This window comes from Chiloscyllium plagiosum, unplaced genomic scaffold (assembly GCF_004010195.1).
Source record: "Chiloscyllium plagiosum isolate BGI_BamShark_2017 unplaced genomic scaffold, ASM401019v2 scaf_6377, whole genome shotgun sequence".
Lineage (NCBI taxonomy): Eukaryota > Metazoa > Chordata > Chondrichthyes > Orectolobiformes > Hemiscylliidae > Chiloscyllium > Chiloscyllium plagiosum.
In genome coordinates, this window is record NW_025209387.1 from 2,013 (window position 1) to 13,273 (window position 11,261).

The 11,261-nt window shown below is 47.2% G+C and overlaps 1 protein-coding gene across 1 annotated transcript; it reads right to left on the reverse strand.

Annotated features, from left to right (window-relative positions):
• Positions 1 to 137: 137 nt before the first annotated feature.
• Positions 138 to 4,236, reverse strand: LOC122546789 (ras-related protein Rab-44-like; the record flags this gene model as incomplete). Its single annotated transcript, XM_043685422.1, has 2 exons — positions 138 to 266; positions 4,090 to 4,236. Coding segments are annotated over 2 exons (274 nt in total), but the record flags the coding sequence as incomplete, so codon positions are not given.
• Between the last annotated feature and the right edge of the window lie 7,025 nt (positions 4,237 to 11,261).

The window sequence follows — 11,261 nt, forward strand, 5'->3', positions numbered from 1 at the left end:
CACACACACACACATACACACACATACACACACATACACACACACACACATACACACACACACATATACACACACACACATACATACACACACAGTATCTCTGCCAATGCTGTGCTACATAAACCCAGTAAGGAGCGTCTCATTCAGAGCTCAGCCTGACAACTGAATTACTCACTTCAGTCTCAATCCGATCCTTCTCGTTGTTGATCTGGAGCTCCATTTCCTCATAGAGTTTCTGAACCTCAGTGTTGTGTTCCACCATTCTCCTGTGGCAGAAGCAGAGATGGTCAGTTCTGAGTAGGACACCCCAGGTCCAGGCCCCCGGTGGTTACAGGGATGGTTGACCAGATAGCTTCCTGAACCCATTATCTCATCAATCTTCCAATAATGTCAATGTAGCTGGGACTGAGCCCACTTTCACTCATCATCCAGCAATCATTTAAGAGCCTTCAAGTTGTTAATACAATAAGAAAGGCTCCCAAAATCCTGGCATTTATTGTAAAATGACTGGATTATAAAAGTAGTGTTGTTACAATTATATAAGGTAATAGTGAGACCACACCTGGAACACTGTGTCCGAATTTGGTTTCCTTACTTGAGGAAGGATGTAGTGGCACTGGAGGCAGTTCAGGGGAGGGTCACCAGGTTGACTCGAGGGATGAAAGGGCTGCCGTACCTTGGGCTGTACTCACCGGAGTTCAGAAGACTGAGGGGGGAGTCTGATTGGGGCGTATAAAATGCTGAAGGGGATTGATAAGGTGGACAGATGATCCACCTTGTGGGACAACCCCGAACAAGAGGTCAGAGGTACGGAGTAGGAGGAGGTAAGACCAAACCTGAGGTGAGCTGAAGCTAGTTCCCTCAGCGGGTTGTGGATCGGTGAGACTCACTGCCACACAGTGCAGCGGAGGCAGAACTGATCAACAGCGTGAAAAAAGAAACAGAGATGTTTCAGTTGGGCGGCACGGTGGCACAGTGGTTAGCACTGCTGCTTCACAGCGCCAGGGACCCGGGTCCGATTCCCGCCTCAGGCGACTGACTGTGTGGAGTTTACACGTTCTCCCCGTGTCTGCGTGGGTTTCCTCCGGGTGCTCCAGTTTCCTCCCACAATCCAAAGGTGTGCAGGTCAGGGTGGATTGGCCATGCTAAATTACCCCAGTCTTCGGTAGGCTAGGTGGCTTAGCCATGGGGAATGCAGGATTACAGAGATAGGATAGGAGGTTGGTTCTTTGTGGGATTGTCTTCGGAGGGTCAATGTGGACTCGATGGGCAGAATGGCCCGTTTCCACACTGTAGGGATTCTATGATTCTATGATGAAAAGCGGGATGCAGGGCTATGCAGATCAGGGGGGAGTGTAGAGTTGAGAGCAGGATAAGACTAGCCATGACCATGTTAAATGGCAGAGTGGGCTCAAAGGGCTGTTTTAGCCACTCCTGCTCTTAAGTCGAAGTGCCTATATAATTAACTAATTGAGGTAAGTCTGGGATGTGAATGTCAGTGAGCCCCAATGTGAGGCTTGGGGGCTGGCTCAGGGGGGCAGCTGGAATACACAGGAATGAGGGGCACTGTGAGACCCTTCATCAGGCCCCCATGTCTGTAAAAAGGCAGCCAGGTCTTACATGCCATCGTCACCATGTGCAGCGTAGACCACCCACCACTGCCAACATAGCAGCACCAGTGGGCAGAGGCCCTGAAGTGACCACTGATTGGTCAATTCAGGACCTCAGTTGGAGCCCCCCACCCTGATGGTAAGGTACAATGTAGTAGTCTGTGGATGGCTGTTGGCATGGCACTCGGTTTTACCCTCCTCCTTTCCCAGCTCAATGCCAGAGCAGGAGGGGGTGCAGTAAAATTCCACCCACCCAGTCTGAATCCATCTTTGTGATGGTTAACGTTGTCCCCATCGATGTAAAGGATGTCACCCTTCCATTGGGCAAAGCAGACAATTCCAAATGCCTTTCCATGGAGCTTCCTTCAAGGACCAATGGAACCAACTGATGTGACATTGTCTGATTAGGGCTGGGAATTATATTGGAGCTGTTTCCCACTCCTACCCAAGTCACTGCCATGATCTGGCCCACCAACTGACCTGGTATCAATCTTAGCAACATCTTTACATCATACAGTATAGTACAGGCCCTTTGGCCCATCAACTCCCTACAACCCAGCTTATTACTACCTACACCAGTTGTACTGCTCCACACTCGACCCAAAGCCTTGCATGTTATGACATTTCAAGTGTCCATCCAAGTTCTTTACAAAGCTTTTCACCTCGGCTCGAGTCCGAGGTCTCCAGTTCAGACCTTGACCACCTTCTGGGTGAAAACATTTTTCCTCACATCCCTTCTAAACCTCCTGCCTTTCACTTTAAAATTATGCCCCTTATTGCCAACCCTTCAGCTCAGGGGAACAACAGTTTCCTATCCACTCCCCATCATTCAGTCATAGAGCTAACCAGCATGGAAACAGACCCTTCGGTCCAACCCATCCATGCTGACCAGATATCCTCAATAAATCTAGTCCCACCTGCCAGCACCCGGCCCCTATCCCTCCAAACCCTTCCTATTCATATACCCATCCGGATGCCTTTTAAATTTTGCAATTGTACCAGCCTCCCCCACATCCTCTGGCAGCTCATTCCATACACATACCACCCTCTGCATGAGAAAGTTGCCCCTTCGGTCTCTTTTATATCTTTCCCCTCTCACTTTAAACCTATGCCCTCTAGTTCTGGACTCCTTCACCCTGGGGAAAAGATTTTGTCGTATCCATGCCCCTCTATAAGGTCACCCCTCAGCCTCCGACGCTCCAGGGAAAACAGCCCCAGCCTGTTCAGCCTCTCCCTGTAGCTCAAATCCTCCGACCCTGGCAACAGCCTTGTAAATCTTTTCTGAACCCTTTCAAGTTTCACAACATCTTTCCAATAGGAAGGAGACCAGAATTGCACGCAATATTCCAACAGTGCTGTCTATGCCCCTGATCATCTTACACACCTCTATCAGGTTCCCCCCTCATCCTTTTCTGCTCCAGAGGAAACAACCTGAGCTTATCCAGCCTCTCATCATCCCTGAAATGCTCCATCCCAGGGAGCACCCTGATGAATCCCCTCTGCACCTCCTCCCAGTGTAATCACATCCTTCCTGTAACACAGTGACCAGAACTGCACACAGTCCTCCAACTGTGGTGTGACCAAAATTCTGTACAGCTCCAACATAATCTCCCTGCTCTTATAATCTATGCTTCAACTGATAAAGGCAAGTATCCCAGCTGCCTTCTTCAGTACTCTTTTCATCTGTATTGCCACCTTTGGGAATTGTGGAAAAGCACCCCAAGTTATCTCTGTTCCTCTGAGCGTCTCAGTGTCCGGCCATTCACAGAGTACTGAGACAACAAATTTGGGTATTATTCACTCAGTCCCTACATACAACGGATGAGATGATTCTGTATAATAACTGACTAATTGCCACTCTATCAACTACGCTTTGTAAACACACTATACCACATCTATTGGCTTTCCATTATCCAGCCTTCACATCACATCTTCAATAGAGAGCTCTAACAAATTTGTAAAGTGTGGTTTTCCTTGCCTCCATGATTGTAGATTCTGCTGAATGATGTGATGTTTGAGGAACCCTTTTACCACAGGTTGAATTCCAACAGTTTGCCGAATGATGTGAAACTATCGGGCCATGAGATACCCAGGCTCTTCCTTCTTGTTTTTTATAAATAGGACTGTTATGTTTCCCACCCTTTCAACTCTTGCAATTACGGGACAATTACAACCAAAGCATCCATCTGCCTCAGAACATCTCTGTTGAATACTAATTCCAACTTTTCGCTGCTGAGAAATTCTGAGCTCCCAGTCACGTGGATTTGAAGACAGTTTTGTGAACTGCAAATTGGTACTCCTCTCCAGCCCTCTCAGACTTTGCAACTGAACTTTGTAGAGACAGACGTGGACTCAGCAACTTCTATACATTGTGCAGGACTCAGGTTGAACAACCTCAATTTATACAATTATTCTACAACTAATCTGTTCCACAGTCGATGCAGGAGGCAATAAAGTGATTGGACACTGAATGACTCACTTTTTGAGGGTGCGTTCCAAATCCTCCTTCTCACTCTGAGCATCCTGGATCTGAACTGTGACCTTGGACAGGAAATCTTCCAGGTGGCCGAGGAGATTGGGCTCATTGCGTCGAAGTTGGACCCAGAGTTTCCACACCTCCGCCTTACTGAGAGTCCCCACCGACAGAGAAGGAAGAATGGTCAAACCACACCCCTCACTGTAACACCCTGATATACCCCACACCCCTCACTGTAACACACTGATATACCCCACACCCCTCACTGTAACACACTGATATACTCCACACCCCTCACTGTAACACACTGATATACTCCACACCCCTCACTGTAACACACTGATATACTCCACACCCCTCACTGTAACACACTGATATACTCCACACCCCTCACTGTAACACACTGATATACTCCACACCCCTCACTGTAACACACTGATATACTCCACACCCCTCACTGTAACACACTGATATACTCCACACCCCTCACTGTAACACACTGATATACTCCACACCCCTCACTGTAACACACTGATATACTCCACACCCCTCACTGTAACACACTGATATACTCCACACCCCTCACTGTAACACACTGATATACTCCACACCCCTCACTGTAACACACTGATATACTCCACACCCCTCACTGTAACACACTGATATACTCCACACCCCTCACTGTAACACACTGATATACTCCACACCCCTCACTGTAACACACTGATATACTCCACACCCCTCACTGTAACACACTGATATACTCCACACCCCTCACTGTAACACACTGATATACTCCACACCCCTCACTGTAACACACTGATATACTCCACACCCCTCACTGTAACACACTGATATACTCCACACCCCTCACTGTAACACACTGATATACTCCACACCCCTCACTGTAACACACTGATATACTCCACACCCCTCACTGTAACACACTGATATACTCCACACCCCTCACTGTAACACACTGATATACTCCACACCCCTCACTGTAACACACTGATATACTCCACACCCCTCACTGTAACACACTGATATACTCCACACCCCTCACTGTAACACACTGATATACTCCACACCCCTCACTGTAACACACTGATATACTCCACACCCCTCACTGTAACACACTGATATACTCCACACCCCTCACTGTAACACACTGATATACTCCACACCCCTCACTGTAACACACTGATATACTCCACACCCCTCACTGTAACACACTGATATACTCCACACCCCTCACTGTAACACACTGATATACTCCACACCCCTCACTGTAACACACTGATATACTCCACACCCCTCACTGTAACACACTGATATACTCCACACCCCTCACTGTAACACACTGATATACTCCACACCCCTCACTGTAACACACTGATATACTCCACACCCCTCACTGTAACACACTGATATACTCCACACCCCTCACTGTAACACACTGATATACTCCACACCCCTCACTGTAACACACTGATATACTCCACACCCCTCACTGTAACACACTGATATACTCCACACCCCTCACTGTAACACACTGATATACTCCACACCCCTCACTGTAACACACTGATATACTCCACACCCCTCACTGTAACACACTGATATACTCCACACCCCTCACTGTAACACACTGATATACTCCACACCCCTCACTGTAACACACTGATATACTCCACACCCCTCACTGTAACACACTGATATACTCCACACCCCTCACTGTAACACACTGATATACTCCACACCCCTCACTGTAACACACTGATATACTCCACACCCCTCACTGTAACACACTGATATACTCCACACCCCTCACTGTAACACACTGATATACTCCACACCCCTCACTGTAACACACTGATATACTCCACACCCCTCACTGTAACACACTGATATACTCCACACCCCTCACTGTAACACACTGATATACTCCACACCCCTCACTGTAACACACTGATATACTCCACACCCCTCACTGTAACACACTGATATACTCCACACCCCTCACTGTAACACACTGATATACTCCACACCCCTCACTGTAACACACTGATATACTCCACACCCCTCACTGTAACACACTGATATACTCCACACCCCTCACTGTAACACACTGATATACTCCACACCCCTCACTGTAACACACTGATATACTCCACACCCCTCACTGTAACACACTGATATACTCCACACCCCTCACTGTAACACACTGATATACTCCACACCCCTCACTGTAACACACTGATATACTCCACACCCCTCACTGTAACACACTGATATACTCCACACCCCTCACTGTAACACACTGATATACTCCACACCCCTCACTGTAACACACTGATATACTCCACACCCCTCACTGTAACACACTGATATACTCCACACCCCTCACTGTAACACACTGATATACTCCACACCCCTCACTGTAACACACTGATATACTCCACACCCCTCACTGTAACACACTGATATACTCCACACCCCTCACTGTAACACACTGATATACTCCACACCCCTCACTGTAACACACTGATATACTCCACACCCCTCACTGTAACACACTGATATACTCCACACCCCTCACTGTAACACACTGATATACTCCACACCCCTCACTGTAACACACTGATATACTCCACACCCCTCACTGTAACACACTGATATACTCCACACCCCTCACTGTAACACACTGATATACTCCACACCCCTCACTGTAACACACTGATATACTCCACACCCCTCACTGTAACACACTGATATACTCCACACCCCTCACTGTAACACACTGATATACTCCACACCCCTCACTGTAACACACTGATATACTCCACACCCCTCACTGTAACACACTGATATACTCCACACCCCTCACTGTAACACACTGATATACTCCACACCCCTCACTGTAACACACTGATATACTCCACACCCCTCACTGTAACACACTGATATACTCCACACCCCTCACTGTAACACACTGATATACTCCACACCCCTCACTGTAACACACTGATATACTCCACACCCCTCACTGTAACACACTGATATACTCCACACCCCTCACTGTAACACACTGATATACTCCACACCCCTCACTGTAACACACTGATATACTCCACACCCCTCACTGTAACACACTGATATACTCCACACCCCTCACTGTAACACACTGATATACTCCACACCCCTCACTGTAACACACTGATATACTCCACACCCCTCACTGTAACACACTGATATACTCCACACCCCTCACTGTAACACACTGATATACTCCACACCCCTCACTGTAACACACTGATATACTCCACACCCCTCACTGTAACACACTGATATACTCCACACCCCTCACTGTAACACACTGATATACTCCACACCCCTCACTGTAACACACTGATATACTCCACACCCCTCACTGTAACACACTGATATACTCCACACCCCTCACTGTAACACACTGATATACTCCACACCCCTCACTGTAACACACTGATATACTCCACACCCCTCACTGTAACACACTGATATACTCCACACCCCTCACTGTAACACACTGATATACTCCACACCCCTCACTGTAACACACTGATATACTCCACACCCCTCACTGTAACACACTGATATACTCCACACCCCTCACTGTAACACACTGATATACTCCACACCCCTCACTGTAACACACTGATATACTCCACACCCCTCACTGTAACACACTGATATACTCCACACCCCTCACTGTAACACACTGATATACTCCACACCCCTCACTGTAACACACTGATATACTCCACACCCCTCACTGTAACACACTGATATACTCCACACCCCTCACTGTAACACACTGATATACTCCACACCCCTCACTGTAACACACTGATATACTCCACACCCCTCACTGTAACACACTGATATACTCCACACCCCTCACTGTAACACACTGATATACTCCACACCCCTCACTGTAACACACTGATATACTCCACACCCCTCACTGTAACACACTGATATACTCCACACCCCTCACTGTAACACACTGATATACTCCACACCCCTCACTGTAACACACTGATATACTCCACACCCCTCACTGTAACACACTGATATACTCCACACCCCTCACTGTAACACACTGATATACTCCACACCCCTCACTGTAACACACTGATATACTCCACACCCCTCACTGTAACACACTGATATACTCCACACCCCTCACTGTAACACACTGATATACTCCACACCCCTCACTGTAACACACTGATATACTCCACACCCCTCACTGTAACACACTGATATACTCCACACCCCTCACTGTAACACACTGATATACTCCACACCCCTCACTGTAACACACTGATATACTCCACACCCCTCACTGTAACACACTGATATACTCCACACCCCTCACTGTAACACACTGATATACTCCACACCCCTCACTGTAACACACTGATATACTCCACACCCCTCACTGTAACACACTGATATACTCCACACCCCTCACTGTAACACACTGATATACTCCACACCCCTCACTGTAACACACTGATATACTCCACACCCCTCACTGTAACACACTGATATACTCCACACCCCTCACTGTAACACACTGATATACTCCACACCCCTCACTGTAACACACTGATATACTCCACACCCCTCACTGTAACACACTGATATACTCCACACCCCTCACTGTAACACACTGATATACTCCACACCCCTCACTGTAACACACTGATATACTCCACACCCCTCACTGTAACACACTGATATACTCCACACCCCTCACTGTAACACACTGATATACTCCACACCCCTCACTGTAACACACTGATATACTCCACACCCCTCACTGTAACACACTGATATACTCCACACCCCTCACTGTAACACACTGATATACTCCACACCCCTCACTGTAACACACTGATATACTCCACACCCCTCACTGTAACACACTGATATACTCCACACCCCTCACTGTAACACACTGATATACTCCACACCCCTCACTGTAACACACTGATATACTCCACACCCCTCACTGTAACACACTGATATACTCCACACCCCTCACTGTAACACACTGATATACTCCACACCCCTCACTGTAACACACTGATATACTCCACACCCCTCACTGTAACACACTGATATACTCCACACCCCTCACTGTAACACACTGATATACTCCACACCCCTCACTGTAACACACTGATATACTCCACACCCCTCACTGTAACACACTGATATACTCCACACCCCTCACTGTAACACACTGATATACTCCACACCCCTCACTGTAACACACTGATATACTCCACACCCCTCACTGTAACACACTGATATACTCCACACCCCTCACTGTAACACACTGATATACTCCACACCCCTCACTGTAACACACTGATATACTCCACACCCCTCACTGTAACACACTGATATACTCCACACCCCTCACTGTAACACACTGATATACTCCACACCCCTCACTGTAACACACTGATATACTCCACACCCCTCACTGTAACACACTGATATACTCCACACCCCTCACTGTAACACACTGATATACTCCACACCCCTCACTGTAACACACTGATATACTCCACACCCCTCACTGTAACACACTGATATACTCCACACCCCTCACTGTAACACACTGATATACTCCACACCCCTCACTGTAACACACTGATATACTCCACACCCCTCACTGTAACACACTGATATACTCCACACCCCTCACTGTAACACACTGATATACTCCACACCCCTCACTGTAACACACTGATATACTCCACACCCCTCACTGTAACACACTGATATACTCCACACCCCTCACTGTAACACACTGATATACTCCACACCCCTCACTGTAACACACTGATATACTCCACACCCCTCACTGTAACACACTGATATACTCCACACCCCTCACTGTAACACACTGATATACTCCACACCCCTCACTGTAACACACTGATATACTCCACACCCCTCACTGTAACACACTGATATACTCCACACCCCTCACTGTAACACACTGATATACTCCACACCCCTCACTGTAACACACTGATATACTCCACACCCCTCACTGTAACACACTGATATACTCCACACCCCTCACTGTAACACACTGATATACTCCACACCCCTCACTGTAACACACTGATATACTCCACACCCCTCACTGTAACACACTGATATACTCCACACCCCTCACTGTAACACACTGATATACTCCACACCCCTCACTGTAACACACTGATATACTCCACACCCCTCACTGTAACACACTGATATACTCCACACCCCTCACTGTAACACACTGATATACTCCACACCCCTCACTGTAACACACTGATATACTCCACACCCCTCACTGTAACACACTGATATACTCCACACCCCTCACTGTAACACACTGATATACTCCACACCCCTCACTGTAACACACTGATATACTCCACACCCCTCACTGTAACACACTGATATACTCCACACCCCTCACTGTAACACACTGATATACTCCACACCCCTCACTGTAACACACTGATATACTCCACACCCCTCACTGTAACACACTGATATACTCCACACCCCTCACTGTAACACACTGATATACTCCACACCCCTCACTGTAACACACTGATATACTCCACACCCCTCACTGTAACACACTGATATACTCCACACCCCTCACTGTAACACACTGATATACTCCACACCCCTCACTGTAACACACTGATATACTCCACACCCCTCACTGTAACACACTGATATACTCCACACCCCTCACTGTAACACACTGATATACTCCACACCCCTCACTGTAACACACTGATATACTCCACACCCCTCACTGTAACACACTGATATACTCAGGCCGGATAAACAGAAGTTGTGGGATCAGTCTTAAGGAAATGAGTGACGTCAGCGGAGGATGGGGGCAAACAATGGAATAAGGAAAAAATATGGGGATTCAAACTGTATAAATTTCGAGAGTTTGTTGGATTTGGTGTGCATTTGTCATTGCCTTACCTGGCTTTAGACATGGCACCCACTTGCAAAGTGTACAAATAAACGACGCTGTTTCAGATTTTTGGTCTCAGACTGAAATTATTAAAGTGAGTGAGCTTTTGTTTCTC